Here is a 22622-nt window from a genome sequence, read left to right on the forward strand (position 1 = left end):
GTGTCGTTGAGTTGTTACATTCACAACTGTCATAGTGCGTTAATAAATACAGAAACATCAGACAATCAGACAAATTAAGAGCACATTTCAAAAACAAAAATGACACTAGAGTGTCTGGTTTCAGAGTTCCCTGCAGGGTATTCCATGGGGAAGGGGCAGAGAAGCCAAAAGCAGATATACCAAGATCAGTACAAACTCTAGGCGCTCCGAGTGTAAGCCAATCCATTTCCAAACATTCTATCTCTCCATTTCCTCTGTGTGGAACAAACACACATACCAACGCAACAAGTGGAAACCACCAACCTGGACTTAGGGAGCCGATGGCGCCCCCTGCTGGACGAAACAAGTGACTAGTGCCGAACATTCTGACTGAAAAAAGCTCTATCAAAATGTACACTGTGCATCTGAGAATGAGAAACTTTTTGAGACAACATTTGTCACTCATTATGTCAGATTCCCAAACTATAGACTTTTAGACTTACACTTATTCAAATTGTTGTGTGTTTAGATTATATTATATTCAAATGTATTGTCAGTACAACAAAAAGAAGTTCAGCATCCAACCAGAGTGCAAATGTAACAGCAATATACAATGTACAGGTGATTAAACTGGGTATAACATATATAAATGAGTACTACTGAGTGTAGTGCTAATCAGATGTATGTACAGAGTTGTAGTATAATATGTACATACAGGTGTACCTGTATACCTGATACAGGTATAACACACCACAAACCGCCTGGGCCGGTCCTTTATACCGGCAGCCATCAGGCTCTACAACAAAGGGCTCGGGCGGCTGGAGCGGCCGGTTCTGCTGCCAGAACTATCACTGTCAGAACTCGGGACCTGAGAACTCGAGAACTAGAAACTCACATCACCGACTATCTTGATTCTTTGCACTAGAGACTCATACCACTGGACTCTCACCACTGGACTATCTTGTGTTTGTACTTTTATATGACTATTTTATATTTTATATTACTTTATTTTATATTACTTTTTATATTACTTTATTATTATAATTTATATTACTATATTGTATTTGTACTGTGAAGCTATGCATCCCCCACCCTGTACCCCCACCCCCCCCCCCCCATGCTGCTTTGACACCCGAATTTCCCCAAGGGGATCAATAAAGGATTATCTTATCTTATTTTATAAAGACACTATGGTAGTCATACCCAGCAGTGTAACTAGTAAGAGTACATAAGGGATATGTACAGATATAGATATAGTATCTACAGATATGTGCAGGTAAGTACAGACTAAGTACAGTGTGGATAGATATGCAGAGAATAAATATATATATATATATGGTATATACAGCATTATAACATGCTATCATCCAAAGCGCTTTACAATTTTGTTCCTCACATTCACCCATTCACACATCGGCGGAGGCAACCATGCAAGGTGTCAACCTGCACATCGGGAGGAATAAGGGGTTAAGTGTCTTGCTCAAGGACACTTCGTCACACTGCCTGGGAGGAGCGGGAATCGAACCAGGAACCTTCCGACTAGCAGACGAGCCACTGTCGCCAATGCTTCATACTTGATTGAGAGTGTGTGTGTGTGTGTGTGTGTGTGTGTGTGTGTGTGTGTGTGTGTGTGTGTGGGTGTAATTGTACTTTACTGAGAGTGTGTGCGTGTGTGTGTCTGTATGTGTGTGCGTGTGTGTGTGTGCGTGTGTGTGTGTGTGTGTGTGTGTGTGTAATACTCCCTACCTGACTGAGAGTGTGTGTGTGTGTTAGGGATGTCCCGATCCGATCACATGATCGGGATTGGGGCCGATATCGGGAAATTATTATTTTTTAAATCGGGAGTGAAAAAAAATAAGTTTTATTTTATTCAACAAACATGACCATGTTCACGTCTTAAACTCATACTGAGGCCTTAGTTTTGGTTTTAAATTACATATCATCATTCATTTATTTATTGTCACCCAGAGCAGAAGAATTTGCCAAAACAAACGCATTTCCTTTGATTTACACCGTCGCACGACAGTGACGTGTGCCGAAAATAGCAGACCTACAGTACAAGCTCACAACGCGTCCGCTCCCGAAAGACCGGCAGGTTATGTCCACCTGATAACTCATAACACCTGAGCAGTTAGACAAAATGTCAGAAGTTTGGAAGCATTTTAAAATTGAAACCGAAGCCAGTCCAATAGCCAGTTGCAATGTTTGCAAGGCGGACGTTCCGCGTGCGTTCAACGTTATGTGACTAGACTAGGAATGGGGGACGGCTGCTGCTCTGTCAAACAGCTGTTTTGAATGCCTCGCTTGAATGAAGAACGTTCACCTGGATCAAGTTCAAGTTCAAGTTCAAGTTCTTTAATAGTTGTCATACAGAAGTACAGAATACTTTCATACAAAATGCTTCTTACTGTTACGCTCCAGAGACTGTGCTAGACAAGATAGTATCAAATAACATAATAACATAATATAGCATGAATTTAGAAGAAGAAAATGAGGTCACAGTGTTCGGTATAGACATATGTACAATGTTCTGAGTTACCATATAATATACAATACACAATACTATGCAGTGTACTAATGTACAGTACTATCTAGTGCAAAGCAGAAATGGGATGAGGTACAATTTTAGGTACAATTTACAGTAAGGTGTACGAGTTGTAGTGCAATCCTTCATCCATAAATATAAAGTGTGGGGAGTGGGTGCTACAGTGTGTTTGTTTAAAGTGGGTGTGTGCGTGTGGATGTGTGTGCTATGTGCGTTTGGTGGTTGTTGTTGTGTAGTGTTCATTCATTGTTCGTTTAGCAGCCTGATGGCCTGGGGATAGAAGCTTCTTCTGAGTCTTTCTGTGCTCGCCTTGAGACTCCTGTATCGCTTACGTCAACATTCGCTTTGTGAGGATTATTCGTCTGCGTTTCAGACCAAAATGGAGCAAATCATTACGTAAGTCGAACACTGTGAATGTATACTAAATGTGCAAACAGATTGAAACTTTTAATATTTCTCGTATGGTGAATGTAATGCGAGCCGCCGCGCTCGACTGGGGCTATTTCAAGGGAACAGAGGGGCTTGTCTCGCGTCGCCAGTTTCTGACAAAAATGCGTCAAATTGGTTACTAATGTGAAAGATCGGATCGGGAAAGATCGGTATCGACAGATACTCAAAATCACATGATCGGGATCGGATCGGGAGCAAACAAATGCGATCGGGACATCCCTAGTAGTGTGTGTGTGTGTGTGTGTGTAACTTTGGTTGCCATTGTCAATTTGGGCACGAATGTATCAGAATAACCCACAATGTACAAGTGCACTGATAATATCTGTGTCCTTTAAACATTGTCTTTATGTGGACATAAATAAAGATTCTAAATGTGTGTGTGTGTGTGTGTGTGTGTGTGTGTGTGTGTGTGTGTGTGTGTGTGTGTACTGTACCTGACTGTGTGTGTGTGTGTGTGTGTGTGTGGTGTGTGTGTGTGTGTGTGTGTGTGTGTGTGTGTGTGTGTGTGTGTACTGTACCTGACTGTGTGTGTGTGTGTGCTGCTCCGCCAGACTCTCCCGTGACGAGGTGGTGGACTCGGTGTCGTACACAGAGTCGGTGCTGGTGCCGCTCTGCCTCCGGCGCTGGTAGCTGTCGTCGCACACAGACCCCGGCCGGAGCCCAGGTCGGAGCCGCCCTCCTCCAGGTCCATGTCCTCCGAGGGGATCTGCGTCAGGCGCGGCTTCTCGCTCTGCTGCTTCGCCATCAGCTGACGGGAAGGTGAGGAGGTGAAAGGTCAGGGGTCGGCCTGTAGAGTTCATACCGTGTCTCTGTGTGTGTGTAGGTGTAGCCGTCGTGTTTAACCCTCGCAGGTGTGATGTCACCTGAACATTCTAATGGTGACGTAACACCTCATTGAAACCAATGGACTTCTGGAGTGTGTGTGTGTGTGTGTGTGTGTGTGTGTGTGTGTGTGTGTGTGTGTGTGTGTGTGTGTGTGTGTGTGTGTGTGTGTGTGTGTGTGTGTGTGTGTGTGTGTGTGTGTGTGTGTGTGTGTGTGTGTGTGTGTGGTGTGTGTGTGCTATTGGACAAAACAAAACATTTTAACAAAGTGCAGTACCATGCTGCAGGGCTCTTTTGCCTAGAGGTCGCTGTTGGTCGGCATGACAAATTCTATCTTTAACCCTTTCACTACCACACTACAAAAGGGTTAACGCTTTCACTACCACACTACAAAGGGTTAACGCGTTCACTACCACACTACAACAGGTTACTTAACGCTTTCACTACCACACTACAAAGGGTTAACGCTTTCACTACCACACTGCAAAGGGTTAACCCTTTCACTACCACACTACATGTTAACCCTTTCACTACTACACTACAAAGGGTTAACGCTTTCATTACCACACTGCATAAGGTTAACCATCTGTAGTGTGGTAGTGCAAGGGTTAACCTTCTATAGTGTGGTAGTCAAAGGGTTAACCTTCTATAGTGTGGCAGTGAAAGGGTTAACCTTCTATAGTGTGTTAGTCTGGGTTAAAGGTTAAAGGTGAAAGGTAGCTGCTCTGTCCTCACCTTGCCCAGGTGTGTGTGCTGCTTCAGTCTCTCCAGCAGCAGACTGGTGTGGTACTGCTGGAGGAGCTGGTACTGCGCGCTGGCCGGATGCTGCGCGGGCAGGGAGGAGGCGGAGGGCAGGGGAGACTGGCTGTAGGGAGGAGGCTCGGAGCGTGTTCGCCCCAGGGGCCTGTGGGAGGCCTCCTCTCTGGTGGGGGAGGAGAGAGGAGGCTGCTGCCGCTGGGACAGGGAGACGGGACTCAAGCCACGGACTGGAGAGGAGAGGAGAGGAGAGGAGAGAGGAGAGGAGAGGGGAGGAGAGGAGAAGAGAGGAGAGGAGAGGAGAGGAGAGGAGAGGAGAGAGAGGAGAGGAGAGGAGAGGGGAGGGGAGGGGAGGGGAGGAGAGGAGAGGAGAGGAGAGGAGAGGAGAGGAGAGGAGAGGAGAGGAGAGGAGAGGAGAGGAGAGGGGAGGGGAGGGGAGGAGAGGAGAGGAGAGACAGATAAGACAAATAGGAGAGAGAGAGAGAGAGAGAGAGAGAGAGGAGAGAGAGAGAGAGAGAGAGAGAGAGAGAGAGAGAGAGAGAGAGAGAGAGAGAGAGAGAGAGAGAGAGAGAGAGAGAGAGAGAGAGAGAGAGAGAGAGAGGAGAGACAGATAAGATAGAGGAGAGAGAGAGGATAGAAAAGTAATAACGTTAACTTACAAGTTCAGTTGACTACACGTTCAGTTCACTACACCTAAAGTTAGTTAGTGACCACATGATGGCTCAACGAGCACATGAACACCCCCTGTGATTGACACAGTAAGACACAGTTGTCTTACACTCATTACCTTTACAGTAATACAAAATGAGAGAAGAGACGGGTAGGTAGAAGAAGAGAGAAGAGAAGAGGAGAGAAGAGAAGAGAAGAGAAGAGAAGAGAAGAGAAGAGAAGAGAAGAGAAGAGAAGAGAAGAGAAGAGAGAGAAGAGAAGAGAAGAGAAGAGAAGAGAAGAGAAGAGAGGAGAGGAGAAGAGTGAGAGGAGGAGACAGGTGGAGGGAGGGAGGAGAGGAGATAATAGGAGAGGAGAGGAGAGGCGAAGAGAGGAGGTAGGAGAAGAGAGAGGAGAGAAGAGAAGAGCAGAGCAGAGAAGAGAAGAAAATCGAGAGAAGAGAATAGAAGAGGAGAGAAGAGGTGAGGAGAGGAGAGGATAAGAGTAGGTGGGAGAGGAGAGGAGAAGAGGAGGGAGTGGAGGAAAGATGATGAGAGCGCTGTTGTAATAATCTAAATTATTCATAGATCAATTAGCCCTGTGGTCAGATGTCAAATAGTATTGTGAATAATTCTTAGTGTTCAGCTGCCTGGAGCACCAGAGGGCTCTGGGCAGTGTTGGGAAAGTTCACTTTCTACATGAACTAGTTCTGTTCACAGTTCACAATTTTTTTAATGAACTAGTTCAGTTCATAGTTCATAATTAATAATTAATATTTGTAAAAATTATTGAACCACAGACAGCAATCGGAATACTGGCATTTCCATAACGCTATGCTGCCGCCCATTCAGTCCACACTAGTAGACAAAACACACTGTATCCCATATAATTGTATTTGAATTCACCTTGTTTTTCTGTTTATTTACATTGAGTACAGCTTGTGTTATATTACGTTTTATTGTATTTTCTTGTATTTTTTTATGGCCATCTTGGTCTATGTCATTTGTTAAGTAATTTAATTGGTAAAGTATATTATTATATACTTATTGTTATGTGTCTTGTAAGCCCATATGGGCTGGGCATACATCTGTATGTAAGACACGAAAATAAAAAATATCAAATCAAATCAAATCAAATCAAAGTAGCAGCTGCAGCTTTCATCTCTTCAGTATATTTTCAAAAACATGAGGAAAAACTTTGCTTGAATTGTCTTTATTGTGAAAACAATAGGAGGGGTGGGTGGGTGGGGGACACTGTACAACTGTACAAGCAAAACTGTACATTGGAATATTGACAAAACCATACTTTGTAATTTACTGTACATTGGAGGGGGTTGTGTTAGGATATTTACAGGGGCCAGTTTCGAATTGCAGTATCCCGTAGGTGTTCTTTGAGAGTGTTTTTGAAAGTGGGTAGTGATTCACATTCCTTTACAGCTTTGGGTAGGGCGTTCCACATTGATGTGGCATAATTGCGAAACGTGTTTAGTCCCTTGTTTGAGCCGAATCTGGGTTTAACATGATTTGTGGAGCTCCCTCTGGTGTTGTGATCGTGGTATTCACTGACCTTTGGGAAGTATTTTGACATGTACATGGGTGCCTTGGTCGTGTAGTGTATCTTGTAGACCAGGCCCATTGCAAGTTGCTGTACTCTGTCGTCTACTCTAAGCCATCCTAGGTTGTCAAAGTGGGCAGGGGTGAGGTGGGTTCTAGGAGTAAGGTCAAGCAGTAGTCTGACCAGTTTGTTTTGAGATGTTTGTAATTTTGTTTTTAGCGCCTTTGAGGTGCTTTGGTACCATGAGGTGCAAGCATAGTCGTAGTACCCTTGAATGAGTGCTCCTGCCAGAGTCTTCAGGGTATTCTTGTTTACCAGTGAGGAGATCCGGTACAAGAATCGAGTTCGTTGGTTGACTTTTTTTATTACATTGGATGCCATTTTGTCACAGGAAAGATTTGCCTCTAGGATGGAACCCAGGTAGGTAATTTCTTCTTTCCTTGTGACAATATTGTCACCCACTGTAACTGAAGCCGTCGGTCTTGCTGAGTTTGTTATTTGAACCGAAGAGAATGGACTCTGTTTTGCCCATGTGTAATGATAGTTTGTTATCAGCGAGCCATATGCAGATTTTGCCTAGTTCTGAGCTGAGGGTTTTTTCAACCTGTAACTTGTTTCTTGTCAGAGACCAGCAGGGCTGAGTCGTCCGCAAACAGGAACAAGTTGCAGTCACAAGCTGACGACATATGCTTCCTTGTGGAACACCACAGCTCACTGTGAGGGGGGGGGGGGGGGGGATAGGGTACCGTTTACCTCCACCATCTGTTCTCTCCCCTCCAGGTAGGATTGCATCCAGCTCACTGATAGACTATCAAAACCAATTGCTTTTAGCTTGTCAATCAGAATGGTGTGATTGACAGTGTCGAAGGCCTTTTGTAGGTCCAGCATGACCATGCCGCAGTATTTGCCCGCGTCCACCTCTTGTTTGATGTGGTCGTTTAAATAGAGAAGGTGTGTCAGTGGAGTGGGATGTTCTGAAGCCAGATTGGAATTCGTAAAGGACCACCTGACCAGTTATGAGCTCTGCCACAGTGAAAGCAGACCCCACTGAAGCGTGGGCTCGTGTGTTGGACTCGTGTGTTGATGAGCAGGTGATGCGTGCCGTCTCGCCTTAGAGGCTATTTTAAAGTCAACTCTTGACAGCTTACTACCCTGACATGATGCTATAATGCTATAAACCCCTCCCATCCGGCACACCAGCAGGTTAAAACGAACGCTAAGAAGAATGATTTCCACATACACTCTTGTATCCATGTCGTACACAGACACGGATAAAGAAAGAGGAAGAAATGTGAGAACTATTAAGAGTATTTAGTAAAAAAGATAAAGAAATAAAAGTTTCCTTTCTGCTTGTAGTCACTCATAGTAGTCACTCTCATACTAGTTGCATGCACACGAGATTCCACCTTACAACATCCAGATGTCAACTCTCTAGTACAGGAGCAGTAGGACCAGTAGAGGACCAGTAGAGACCAGTAGAGACCAGTAGAGGGCACCATTGGTCTGTGTATGGGCAGGCCAGCATGTTTGTGTTGTACAGTATGTAGTTCAGAGCGGTGTGCCTGTGTATGATGCGTGAGATATGTGCACATAATCTCTGTCACTATCTGTATGTGTGTGTGTACAAGCTTAGTCCTTGTATGTATGTATGTATGTATGTATGTATGTATGTATGTATGTATGTATGTATGTATGTATGTATGTATGTATGTATGTATGTATGTAATGTATGTATGTATGTATGTATGTATGTATGTATGTATGTATGTATGTATGTATGTATGTATGTATGTATGTATGTATGTACTGTATGTACTGTATGTATGTGTATGTGTGTGTGTACGTGCTTATTCCTTGTATGTATGTATTTGTATATGTATGTGTGTATGTATGTGAGTGTACTAACATACACATATCAATCATTTGTGTCCAATGACACCATGTTAGTGGTCCAAGTTTATACTCTAAGTAAAAGTAATGGATCATATCAGATCAGATCAGATCAGTTAGGTGATATAAGGTCTGGTAGAGAGATGTCATTTGCATCTGTTTCTGTATGAAGCCATTATTGGTGATCCCACCCTACATCACTCCATTACTGGACTGGACCTCTGGACCTTATCACACTCGTTCTGGAGATTGGTTTACACTTAAGGTCCCCAGAGTTTGCACTGAATTAGGAAAATCTGCTTTTATCTCCTGTGCCCCTGACACATGAATGAAAAATTACTTCTGAGTTGGACCTTTAAAGTGCAGGGCCCTTATTTATCAATAATGGGTAGAAAGTGTTCTATTTTCGTTCCTAAGCATGGAATTTAGAATGTCTCTACGCACAAAAAAATCTGGATTTATCAAACGTGCGTACACAGGTCCTACGCACACCTCCAAGTACTCTGTGTTGATAAATGCCACTTGTTCTACGCTCCGCGCTTGTGCACGATTTCAAGTATTTGCATACAGAACCGCCCGTAATTAACCATATACGGTAATGAAACACCCCCATGAAATGTGGAAAAATTTACTAAGCTGAGCGAACGTGTGTTATGGGAGAAATACGCGACAGGCTGACAGACTTGTACACTGTGATGTCGGATATGATATCTATTAACTTCCTAAAGACCATTGCTGCCTGGGCACCGCAAAACACCAATAAGTAAGGGATAATGTATAGCTACAAGGTCATTGTCGCAAAATAATTGACCGACACTGCGTTCTGGAACACCGAGGTGCAGCCGAGGTGTTCTAAACGCAGTGAAGGTCAATTATTTTGCGACAATGACTGAGTATAGCTATACATTATCCCGCTTATTACAGGGCTAACTTACTAACAATATATACGTAATTCGACAATATATACGTAATTCGACAAGACGAGATCAAATGCAGACGCGGTTGTTCTGTTGCTCCTCTGGCGTCGGCAGGTGTGTGGGCTTGATTGCACCTGATGCAGTGCAGCTGTGCATATGGTAAAGCTTAGCCCCTTTCGTGACTGTGATCAAAATGCTTGATTGTGATTGGTCAATAGCGCTCCGTTGCCCCTAACAGCGGTCATTATTGCGCGTTGCCCCTAGTAGCGGTGAATTATCGAGAAATAATTGACCGCTGCTAGGGGCAACGGAGCGCTATTGACCAATCACAATCAAACATTTTGGCGAATTTTAAAACGCCATGTAATAAAGACCGATGTTTGGCGTTAGTGTCATTAATAACCATGCTGGATTATGAATGCCTTTTTCTGTTTCGTTCTTTTAAAGTTTGATTAAAAAATAAATAAATGGAAAGGAGCTGTCAAGAGTGGCGTCCACAAAATTCCTGGGGGTCATCATCGATGAGTCACTCAACTTCAAATGCCACATAAAATACCTACAAACAAAACTGTCCAAATATGTTGGCTTATTCTGCAAAATACGTCATTTTCTTCCCTTGCCTGCCCTTCTCACTTTATACAAAACCCTGTTTGAACCCCTCATTAATTACTGTAACGTCATATGGTGCAACACATACCCCAGCCATCTCAAAAAACTAGAAAGCCTACAAAAGAGGGTACTACGAGTGCTGTCATGGTCCGGGTATAGAGCGCCCTCAAAGCCTCTTTTCCATCGCTTTGGTCTCCTGAGGCTCGCTGAATTTAACATTCATCAAAACGCATCAATTATGTATCAAGTTGTCAACAACATGAATCACAGACTGTCTGAGCTTGTCCCAGTCTGCCAACCACTGCACATCCACAACACAAGAAACAAGCATCTTATATCTGGCAAGAGGAGAAGGCTAAATTGTGCTAGCCTAAGCATAGCATGCAGGGGTCCACAGATCTGGAACAAGCTTGATGAAAATCTAAAAATGCCTAATACCTTTAAAACCTTAAAAAAATCACTGAAAGAGGAACTGCTAAAATCATATCTCTAATTAAAATTATAACTTAGGAATACAATTGTCTGTATTATGTATCTCTGTTATATGTCAGTTAGTAGGTAGGTGTGTAAACCTACCCACGTTGTATTGTTTTTTTTTTTTTTTTTTGGTTATTGTTTTGTTGTTCATATTCTGTTTGTATCTGTGTTCAGGCTCCCTCCAAAAGCTTTAAATAGCTTCTTGGGAGACCTGGCACATGCACACAATTTGCGACATTGTTATCACATGAGGATACTCGCATGTAAAATGTATCGTGTGTGTGTGTGAATAAATTCATTCATTCATTCATTCATTCATTACCCAGGGATTAAAGTTCTCCGTCAATTTGATTCCAAATCGTGACAGATTTGAGGTCAGTTTGCTACCTGCATGGTTTAATATGATTTGTAGAGGCATACAATCTATTTTGATGTCGGTATTAGGTAGCCTATATAAATTATATATAATAGCATAGCCTACATTATGCAACAGTAATTTGCGCATAACGCATGGCACAGTGCCACAGACACGGAGCCCTGTGAAGCCTGCATACAGTAAACTAACTTGATCGTTAATCTAACTGTTGTCCTTGTATCTTTACGCTTATGAAAACATTTAATAATATTTATAGGCTATATGCCCTCGTTTGGCCATAATAGCCTATTCTCAAATGGCTAAATCTCCTCGCTGGACCCAGTATACCTATATCATATCATATTCCTTCCTATATGTCTCCAAGGAATCGTGGGGCTCCTGCTATAGCCTATCCTTTATAATGTTATAGGCTATTTTATTTACGGTAGTCTATTTATGATTTTTTTCCATAGCCGGTCTCAGTTATGCATGTGGCTGAGACGGATCGGGATTAATGAAGCTGCTATAGGAGACTGCTTCTCGGCTACGAATTAAAGCCACGATTGAAAATAATGTACTTCCTTTTTTGACAATAGCCTACTGTAACAATAATACGAGAACATACAAGAATCGCACTGCCATGTAGCCTACGCCATGTGTAGCCTGCATGCCTATGTGATCAATACAAACTTGAACTTGAATTCCATCACGTCGGTGTGCGGGAGCTCACAAGGCTGTTGTCACAATGTAAATAAAAACGTGCACTGCAAAGTTACAGTATGTACAGTAGATGGTTGATTATTTGTATGACAGTCAGTCAACCCTTGCAAAAAGTATCCGTTTTATTTAACGAATTGAAAACATGCATTGATATTATGTAAAAAGCAAACTGGCAATAGTAAGATGTTAAAAATAATCTAGTTCCCTTAAAACGCTAACGCTATTATTTATTTTTATTTATCCTTTATTTATCCAGGAATGTCCCATTGAGATACAAGATCTCTTCTTCCAGGGAGTCCTGACCAACACGGCACACAACAAGTTTCAACATAAAACAGGGCATTAAACAAAAAACATACAGTTGAGGTTAAAATAAGAATATGACTTGGCCTGGAAAAAAGCTAATTGCACTCTCCACGGTGACTCTTGCATGTGTGCGAGTGTGCCCGGGGTAGATGCGCTCCTGGGGTTGATCAGGAGTCATCCATGGCTTCAGTAGATAGCCCCGATCCCCTGCATTTAAGTGATATTTTAATTACAGATACCCCAGTAATAACATTACAATTTAAATAAATAAAATTAGGCCTGGGTTGTGCGTTCCTCCCGGCCACCGGCAATGACTTATCAGCCAAATGCAACGATAAACCATGATGCATTCATTCGGAAAAACCTATTCCAAATGCTATTTATAGGGTTTTGACAATAATTACACTAATGTCGCTATTTTACAATTAACTATAATGAATTACGGGTCATACCGAACACGTCAGTGTTGAAACTAATGCACGAAAGCTTGCAGTTTTCTTATTCTACCGCTTGGCGCCATATACGCACGGTCTGAGCTGTGCATAGATATACGCACAATCTCAAGCACACGTTCAAGTCCCACACGTTGCTTAGAAATGATGGTACGCACGGTTTACGCACATATCTGTGCGTACGCACCATTGATAAATGAGGGCCCTGGACTTTTGAATCGGTATGGGAAGTGGAATAACTGGTATCTGTAGGTTGGGTGCATCCCTGTGTTTGGCATGTTATGTTGGTGCGTCTCACCGGCGAGGAGCTGTGTGTGTTTGGTGCGTCTCACCGGTGAGGAGCTGTGTGTGTTTGGTGAGTCTCACCGGTGAGGAGCTGTGTGTGTTTGGTGAGTCTCACCGGCGAGGAGCTGTGTGTGTTTGGTGCGTCTCACCGGTGTGTGTGTTTGGTGAGTCTCACCGGCGAGGAGCTGTGTGTGTTTGGTGCGTCTCACCGGTGTGTGTGTTTGGTGCGTCTCACCGGCGAGGAGCTGTGTGTGTTTGGTGCGTCTCACCGGCGAGGAGCTGTGTGTGTTTGGTGCGTCTCACCGGTGAGGAGCTGTGTGTGTTTGGTGCGTCTCACCGGTGAGGAGCTGTGTGTGTTTGGTGCGTCTCACCGGTGAGGAGCTGTGTGTGTTTGGTGCGTCTCACCGGCGAGGAGCTGTGTGTGTTTGGTGCGTCTCACCGGCGAGGAGCTGTGTGTGTTTGGTGCGTCTCACCGGCGAGGAGCTGTGTGTGTTTGGTGCGTCTCACCGGCGAGGAGCTGTGTGTGTTTGGTGAGTCTCACCGGCTAGGAGCTGTGTGTGCAGCAGGCCCGTCTGGGGCTCCAGTATGAAGACAGGCTGGAGGCGCTGGGCCAGGCCCGGGCTGCTGCCGTCCAGGGGCAGGTACACCTGGGGGAGGGCGGACAGCTGCAGAGCCCTGGACAGACGGTGGCTCGCTGGGTCAGACTGGAGGAGGGAGGGGGCAGGAAAGAACAGTGTGGTGGAACCGGACTCATCGATTACATCGTAGACGTATCTTCTGATCAAAATACGTTTAATAGTAAAAACAATTAATACAAATGACATGTGGGTTAAATGAGCTTTGTCTGAAAGGAGTGCTCTCCTCTGACCAGCTAGGATACACTGGGGGAGAGAGACAAGAGGGGAGAGGAGAGGCGTTATAGGGATAAAGTTGAACTTCAGTTTGAACAGGCTGACTCTAGAGGTATGTGGCAGGGCCTCAGAACAATGACAGATTACAAAGGCACCTCCCTCAAACTGAACAGTGACATCTCCTTAGCAAATGATCTCAATACCTTCTATGCGAGGTTTGAGGCTGTGAATAACAACACCAGCCTACAAACCACTGCAATGGAGGGGGGGGGGGACATATTTAACCTGTCCTTAGAACAGGCTGTCATCCCCACCTGTCTGAAGAAGTCCTCCATCATCCCTGTACCCAAAAAATCTACGCCCGCTTGCCTCAACGACTACCGCCCTGTAGCTCTCACCTCCATAGCCATGAAGTGCTTTGAGAAGCTAGTGAAGGGCTACATCTGTTCCTCCCTCCCCATCAACCTGGACCCCCTGCAATTTGCATACCGCCCCAACAGGTCCACGGAGGACGCCATAGCCCATGTGCTGCACACAGCAGCATCACACCTGGACAAGAGGCAGGGGAACTATGTGAGAATGCTGTTCATCGACTACAGCTCAGCATTCAATACCATAGTCCCCTCCAAACTCATAGCAAAGCTCAGGGACCTGGGCTTGAACTATAACCTCTGCCAGTGGGTCTTGGACTTCCTGACGGGTAGACCCCAGGTGGTAAGAGAAGGCAACTGCACCTCCTCATCCATCACGCTCAACATAGGGGCCCCCCAGGGCTGTGACTTCAGGAGGTCGGGGGTCAGGGACTACAGCCCCCTCAGCATCGAAGGGGAACCAGTTGAGAGAGTGAACAGTTTCAAGTACCTAGGAGTCCACATATCCGAGGACTTGACATGGACCACACACATTGACAGTGTTGTGAAGAAGGCACGGCAACGCCTCTACTTTCTCAGGCGCCTAAGGAAGTTCCAAGTCAGTCAGAAGATCCTTAAGAACTTCTACTTGTGCACAATAGAGAGCATCCTGACTGGCAATATCACCTCCTGGTTTGGGAATAGCACCGCACAAGACCGCAGCAGACTACAGAGAGTGGCCCGTTCAGCCGAACGCACAATTGGAGGGGGGCTTCCCACTCTCCAGAACATTTACAACAAGCGGTGCATGGGTAAGGCTAAGAGAATTATCAAAGACTCCAGCCACCCAAACAACTGCCTCTTTGAACTGCTGCGGTCAGGCAAGCGATACCGGAGTCTCATGGCAAGCACAGAAAGACTCAGAAGAAGCTTCTATCCCCAGGCCATCAGGTTGCTCAACGAACAATAACACTATGCAACAACCATCAAAAGCACTCACAGCACACACATCCACACGCACACACTCACTTTAAACAAACAATTCACTGCAGCACCCACTCTACACACTTTAGAACACCTAAACACACTTTATATTTATTGGCAAAGAATTTGCACTACAACCCATACTGTACCTCAGTACACCTTACTGTAAATTGTACCTAAATTGTACCTCATCCCATTTCTGCTTTGCACTATATAGTATATTGTAATTAGTATATTGTATAGTATATTGTATGGTAACTCAGTTACTTCTACTCTGCATTGAACATTGTACATATGTACATACTGAACACTTGTGTCTACGTACGTGACTTCTATTTTATACTTGCTATACTTATTTTATTTTATACTTATCCCTTTGTCTAGCACAGTCTCTGGAGCGTAACAGAAAGAAGCATTTTGTATAAAAGTATTCTGTACTTCTGTATGACAACTAATAAAGAAACTTGAACTTGAAACTTGAGAGGAGAAGAGAGGAGAGGAGAGGAGATGAGGGGAGAGGAGAGGAGATGACAGGAAGGAAGAGGAGAGGAGAGGGAGGAAGAGGAGAGAGGAGAGGAGAGAAGCAGATTGAAGTAGAGGGGAGGGGAGAGGAGATGGAGGAGAAGAGTGGAGAGGAGGGACGAGGAGAAGAGAGGAGAGGAGAGATGTGGAGAGGAGAGGAGAGAGGAGAAGAGGAGAGGAGATGAGGGGAGTGGAGAGGAGAGAAGAGGGAAGAGGAGAGGAGGAGAGGAAGGAAGGAGAGAGGAAGGAAGAGGAGAGGGAGGAGAAGAGGGGAGAGGAGGGACGAGGAGAAGATGGGAGAGGAGAGGAGAGGAGAAGAGAGGATAGGAGAGGAGAGGAGAGGAGAGGAGAGGAGAGGAGAGGAGAGGAGAGGAGAGGAGAGGAGAGGAGAGGAGAAGAGGGGAAGAGAAGAGAAGAGAAGAGAAGAGACGACACACCAGGAAAGAGAGGAGGACAGAAGTAGAACAGAACAGTTGATGTCAGAGAGAATGATGTTGATGTCAGAGAGAATGATGTTGATGTCAGAGAGCATGATGTTGATGTCAGAGAGCACGACTGTTGATGATAGAAAAAAATTAAGATATATATGTTTTTTTTTACAATATCAAATAATCTTTATAATTAGTTTTATTGTAGTTATATATATAGATGTATGTTCAGTACAGTAAATATTACCCATGAGAAAAAAAAGCGTTCTCACAGCGTCCATGTTTATCGCTATGGTTACCCCATATTAAGAGCACCAGCAGAGTCACCACATTATTTCTCATTTCCTATCCTTCATTTCCAGGGGCATTTCTTATCCCAGCCGCCCCGTCAACACCTGCCCCTGATCCTAGGCGTGGCTGCTCACCTGTGCGGGCAGTCCTGCGGTGATGGTGGGCATGACGGAGACACCTGGGGGCAATGTGAAGTGGGCCAGGGTGCCATCTTGCAGCAGAAGCCTCTGGGCCTTAAGGTAAGACAGCTATTATCATTCAAACAGCAGCAGATGGTATTTGTCATTCAAATGAATTGTAATTCCAGTATTCAAATTCAAATGTACACAACCTTCTCTATAATAAGCCTACGTTAAAAATAGACTAGGAACAAAAACACGATGTCATACTTACGAGTGATGAGCGAGTCCTTTCTCGGAACAGTCCATGCTCCACACAGAGCTAATTTCAGCCTCGGTCAGCTTGTACAGACAGGAGCTTGACCCCATTGACTATGCATCGGTTTTGTATCTGGAGCATGGACTGTTCTGGGAAAGGACTCGACATCGTAATTGGTAAGCAGGAAATAGGGCTTAGGGTTCCAAAAGCCTTTTTCATTCACTCTACAGTATAAGATAAGATAAGATAAGATAAGATAAGATAAGATAAGATAAGATAAGATAAGATAAGATAAGATAAGGTAAGATAAGATAAGATAAGATACGCTACGATACAATAAGATAAGATATTCCTTTATTGATCCCCTTGGGGAAATTCAGGCATCATAGCAGCATGGGGGGAGGGTACATGTATTATAGTATGGGCATGGTAATAGTAGAAGACATAAATATAGGCAATACAATTATAGTACAGTAGAAAAAGTTTAAATAAGAAGTGTAAACAATATAAGTAACTCTGACTATAAGCATATGAGCAAGTAGGCAGTGTAATCAAAGGTGCAGATGAGGGTTCTGTATGCCCGAACAGTTATATTATACGTTACAATAAATACGGTCAGTAGCACTTAGAATCTGAATATATACTGAGTAAGTAAAGTATACAGTAGTATACACAGGTGCAGTATACATAAGGTACCCCAGCTGGCATGATATATACGTCTACGTTGTAGTCCGTGCAGTTTAGGCGAGAGTCAGACACACAGGACAAAAAGAAAACTCATTCAGTTCAATTCATTGGAATCGTTTTAGTCTCGTCATTATTCCAGGCGCCGGATAGCAGGTCCCTGGCCACGTGGGCGTTCACATGGCAGCAGCAGCACAGAGGGGTTCATGGAAAACAGATTGATATTAATGGTTTAATTAGACGAGGACTGATCGCGTAACACGCCGTGCGCACAGTGGGAGCCATCTGGCCTTCTCACATCACCCTGGTTAAAACATCGGCGGCCTGCCACCCCCCCCCCCCCCCCCTCCCCTCCGCGTGAATATTAAAGGCAACCAACTTGTGTTCAGCTTTTCTCTGATTGGCCACGCGAGCGCGGCAGAGGTCCCTGCAAGCGACAGAGGTCCCAAATGAAATGAATGAAGCGCGGAGCATAATGTATAATGTTATTTCGCGGAGCATAATGTATAATGTTATTTCGCGTTTGTAACGTCATAACATCAGTGGAGGCTGCTGACTGATTAATAATAAGCTCTCTTTATTTCGCGGAGCATAATGTATAATGTTATTTCGCGTTTGTAACGTCATAACATCAGTGGAGGCTGCTGACTGATTAACTCGTAACGTCATAAACCAAGAGGAGAGAGGAGAGAGGAAGAGGAGAGAGGAGAACGATGTTTGAGCAGGGCGAGGATGAAGGGAGGGACTCACCTCATGGGCCAATCCGGCGGTCAGTGGGAGGGCGCCGCTGTCGGACAGGAGGCTGTCATTGGGTGAGCTGCACCCCGACACCGGGGTACTACTGCTACTGGGGGAGGAGTCTGTGTGACGGAAGGGAGAGACAGCCAATCGGCAAATGAGATCCGAATGAGAATAGTACTAGGTGGGTAATTTGATTCTGGTCACATGTACATGTTTAATATCAATCAGTCATCTGGTGCTTCATGATGCATGAAACCCAAGGTGATTCTGGTTGGAATTCTTTCCCCGGTCCATAATGTACCGTGTCCTGAAGGAATAATAATCACCGATCCATCACCACACCTCTACCTGGTAAAGCTGTCTGGAGAGTGCGAAAAACACTGTAATCCCGAGAAATCTTAAAGGGATAGTTCAGATTTTTTGGAACCCTATAGCCCTATTTCTTACTTACCAGTGATGTTGTTTATCGGTAGAGTCCTTTCACAGCACAATCCATGCTGTTCCTCACATCAGCTCCGGCTACTTAGCCACAAACCAATGCATAGTCAATGGGGTCGAGCCTGTCTGTACAAGTTGTCACACAGAGCTAATTTCAGCCTCGGTCAGCTTGTACAGACAGGAGCTTGACCCCATTGACTTATGCATCGGTTTTCTATCTGGAGCATGGATTGTTCTGAGAAAGGACTCGACGACATCATTGGTAAGAAGTAGGGCTTAGGGTTCCAAAAGTATTTTTCATTCACTCTACAGTATAAGATAATATACGATACGATACGATAAGATAAGATATGCAAAGCCAATGGGGTGGAGCTCCTCTCTGTACAAGCTGACCGAGGCTGAAATTAGCTCTGTGTGGCAACTTGTACAGACAGGCTCGACCCCATTGACTATGCATTGGTTTGTGGCTAAGTAGCCGGAGCTGATGTGAGGAACAGCATGGCCTCCTGGGTGTCTGAGTACACGGCTAGCATGGCCTCCTGGGTGTCTGAGTACACGGCTAGCATGGCCTCCTGGGTGTCTGAGTACACGGCTAGCATGGCCTCCTGGGTGTCTGAGTACATGGCTAGCATGGTGTCCTGGGTGTGTGAGTACATGGCTAGCATGGTGTCCTGGGTGTGTGAGTACACATGGCTAGCATGGCGTCCTGAGTGTGTGAGTACACGGCTAGCATGGCGTCCTGGGTGTGTGAGTACACACGGCTAGCATGGTGTCCTGGGTGTGTGAGTACACGGCTAAGTTTCAAGTTTCAAGTTCAAGTTTCTTTAATAGTTGTCATACAGAAGTACAGAATACTTTTGTACAAAATGCTTCTTACTGTTGCGCTCCAGAGACTGTGCAAGACAAGATAAGTATGAAATAAAAACATAGTAAAATTAGAAGTAAAAAAAGAGGTCACAGTGTTCAGTTTAGACATATGTACAATGTTCGATGCAGAATAGACGTAGTTACCATACAATATACAATACTGTGCAGTGTACTAATATACAATACTATATAGTGCAAGGCAGAAATGGAGAAATGGGACGAGGTGCAATTTAGGTACAATTCACAGTAGGTGTACGAGTTGTAGTGCAAATCCTTTATCAATAAATATAAAGTGTAAGTGTGTTTGTGTGATCTAAAGTGTGGAGAGTGGGTGCTGCAGTGTGTTGTTTGTTTGAGTGAGTGTGTGCGTGTGGGTGTGTGTGCTGTGTGCATTTGATGGTTGTTGCATAGTGATTATTGTTCGTTTAGCGATTATTGTTCGTTTAGCAGCCTGATGGCCTGGGGATAGAAGCTTCTTCTGAGTCTTTCTGTGCTCGCCTTAAGACTCCGGTATCGCTTGCCTGACCGCAGCAGTTCAAAGAGGCAGTTGTTCGGGTGGCTCGAGTCCTTAATAATTCTCTTAGCCTTCCCCTTGCACCGCTTGTTGTAAATGTTCTGGAGGGTGGGAAGCCCCCCTCCAATTGTGCGTTCGGCTGAACGTGTCACTCTTTGTAGTCTGCTACGGTCTTGTGCAGTGCTATTCCCAAACCAAGAGGTGATGTTGCCGGTCAGGATGCTCTCTATTGTACATGAGTAGATCTTCTGACTGACTTGGAACTTCCTTAGGCGCCTGAGGAAGTAGAGGCGTTGTCGTGCCTTCTTCACAACACTGTCAATGTGTGTGGTCCATGTCAAGTCCTCGGATATGTGGGCTCCGAGGTACTTGAAACTGTTCACTCTCTCAACCGGTGCCCCGTCGATGCTGAGGGGGCTGTAGTCCTTGACCCCCGACCTCCTGAAGTCCACAATCATCTCTTTTGTTTTGCTGACGTTCAGGGAGAGGCAGTTCTCCTGACACCACTGTGACAGGTTCTCTACCTCTTCCAGGTAGGCCCTTTCGTCGTTGGCAGAGATCAGGCCCACCACTACTGTGTCATCAGCAAATTTGATGATGGTGTTGTTGTTCCGCTGTGCTACGCAGTCATGTGTGTACAGGGAGTAGAGGAGGGGGCTCAGAACACAGCCCTGGGGGGCCCCTATGTTGAGCGTGATGGATGAGGAGGTGCAGTTGCCGGCTCTTACCACCTGGGGTCTGCCCGTCAGGAAGTCCAAGACCCACTGGCACAGGTCATAGTTCAAGCCCAGGTCCCTGAGCTTGGCTATGAGTTTGGAGGGGACTATGGTATTGAATGCTGAGCTGTAGTCGATGAACAGCATTCTCACATAGTTCCCCTGCCTCTTGTCCAGGTGTGATGCTGCTGTGTGCAGCACATGGGCTATGGCGTCCTCCGTGGACCTGTTGGGGCGATATGCAAATTGCAGAGGGTCCAGGTTGATGGGGAGGGAGGAACAGATGTAGCCCTTCACTAGCTTCTCAAAGCACTTCATGGCTATGGAGGTGAGGGCTACAGGGCGGTAGTCGTTGAGGCAAGCGGGCGTAGATTTTTTGGGTACAGGGATGATGGTGGACTTCTTCAGACAGGTGGGGATGACAGCCTGTTCCAAGGACAGGTTGAAGATGTCAGTGAATACCGGGGCCAGTTGGTCGGCACAGACTTTTAGGACGCGGCCGGGGATGCCGTCCGGTCCTGCTGCCTTCCTGATATTCACTTTTTTAAAGATCCATCTCACCTCATGCTCTGTTACCCTGAACTAGCATGCATGGTGCATGGTGTCCTGGGTGTGTGAGTACACACGGCTAGCATGGTGTCCTGGGTGTCTGAGTACACACGGCTAGCATGGTGTCCTGGGTGTGTGAGTACACACGGCTAGCATGGTGTCCTGGGTGTGTGTGTACACGGCTAGCACGGTGTCCTGGGTGTGTGAGTACACACGGCTAGCATGGTGTCCTGGGTGTCTGAGTACACACGGCTAGCATGGTGTCCTGGGTGTCTGAGTACACACGGCTAGCATGGCCTCCTGGGTGTCTGAGTACACATGGCTAGCATGGCCTCTGTGTGAGTACACATGGCTAGCATGGTGTCCTGGGTGTCTGAGTACACATGGCCAGCATGGTGTCCTGGGTGTCTGAGTACACGGCTAGCATGGCCTGGTGTGTGAGTGAGTGTGTACGGACATAAGCGAGTGTGTCTGGGAAGTGTAGCGTTCATGTGTATGTTTACACTGTGTCTACGTGTGCATTAGTATTGTACAATACCAAGGGTTGCTCAATGTTTACAATATGTAGTGTGTTGTTACTGGACCAGGGAGGTCTTATTACATGTTAGTGTAGGTTATACCGCCATGGTTCAGTTGAACCCTACTTGCCATGTGTGCAGTCAGTGAGCCTCCTGGCGGTACATACAGCATGTATACTAATGCACACGTGCATTTCATATCCTATTCGATTTCTGTTGAGTGTGTGTGATTGCGTGTTGTGAGTGTGTGTGCGCGCATACATGCTTGTTGTAGACCTGTTGCCACACATTTATCTATCTACATCTCCTGCCAGTGTGTGTGTGTGTGTGTGTGTATGTATGGTCGTGCAGGAATTGTGTATGGTCGTGCGTGATGTGTGTGTACAGTCGTGCGTGATGTGTGTGTACAGTCGTGTGTGATGTATGTGTGTGTGTGTGTACGGTCGTGTGTGATGTGTGTGTATGGTTGTGTGTGATGTGTGTGTACGGTTGTGTGTGATGTGTGTGTATGGTCGTGTGTGATGTGTGTGTACGGTCGTGCGTGATGTGTGTGTACAGTCGTGTGTGATGTATGTGTGTGTGTGTGTGTGTGTACGGTCGTGTGTGATGTGTGTGTACGGTTGTGTGTGATGTGTGTGTACGGTCGTGCGTGATGTGTGTGTATGGTCGTGCGTGATGTGTGTGTATGGTTGTGTGTGATGTGTGTGTACGGTCGTGTGTGATGTGTGTGTATGGTTGTGCGTGATGTGTGTGTATGGTTGTGCGTGATGTGTGTGTATGGTTGTGTGTGATGTGTGTGTATGGTTGTGTGTGATGTGTGTGTATGGTTGTGTGTGATGTGTGTGTATGGTTGTGTGTGATGTGTGTGTACGGTTGTGTGTGATGTGTGTGAATCCAAAGCTGATGGAGAAAGGAGCTTGAAAGTCAGATATATTTTCAAACAAAGGGAAGAAGAGCTTCTCTGTTTTACCAAATTACCATGTTTAATAACCTTTGACGCAAACAAAATCATGGGCAAACTATCAC

The 22622-nt window shown here is 45.3% G+C and overlaps 1 protein-coding gene across 1 annotated transcript in view; it reads right to left on the reverse strand.

Annotated features, from left to right (window-relative positions):
* Nucleotides 1–22622, reverse strand: part of hdac7a (histone deacetylase 7a) — a 106333-nt gene that overhangs the window by 64406 nt on the left and 19305 nt on the right. The window contains 5 exon segments of the mRNA XM_084315815.1: nucleotides 3563–3722; nucleotides 4532–4782; nucleotides 13307–13469; nucleotides 16326–16439; nucleotides 18004–18113. Coding sequence (XP_084171941.1) covers nucleotides 3563–3722; nucleotides 4532–4782; nucleotides 13307–13469; nucleotides 16326–16439; nucleotides 18004–18113 — 798 coding nt within the window.

The sequence above is a fragment of the Notolepis coatsorum genome (genome assembly GCF_963971535.1).
Source record: "Notolepis coatsorum genome assembly, chromosome: 6".
In the NCBI taxonomy this organism is placed as follows: Eukaryota; Metazoa; Chordata; class Actinopteri; order Aulopiformes; family Paralepididae; genus Notolepis; species Notolepis coatsorum.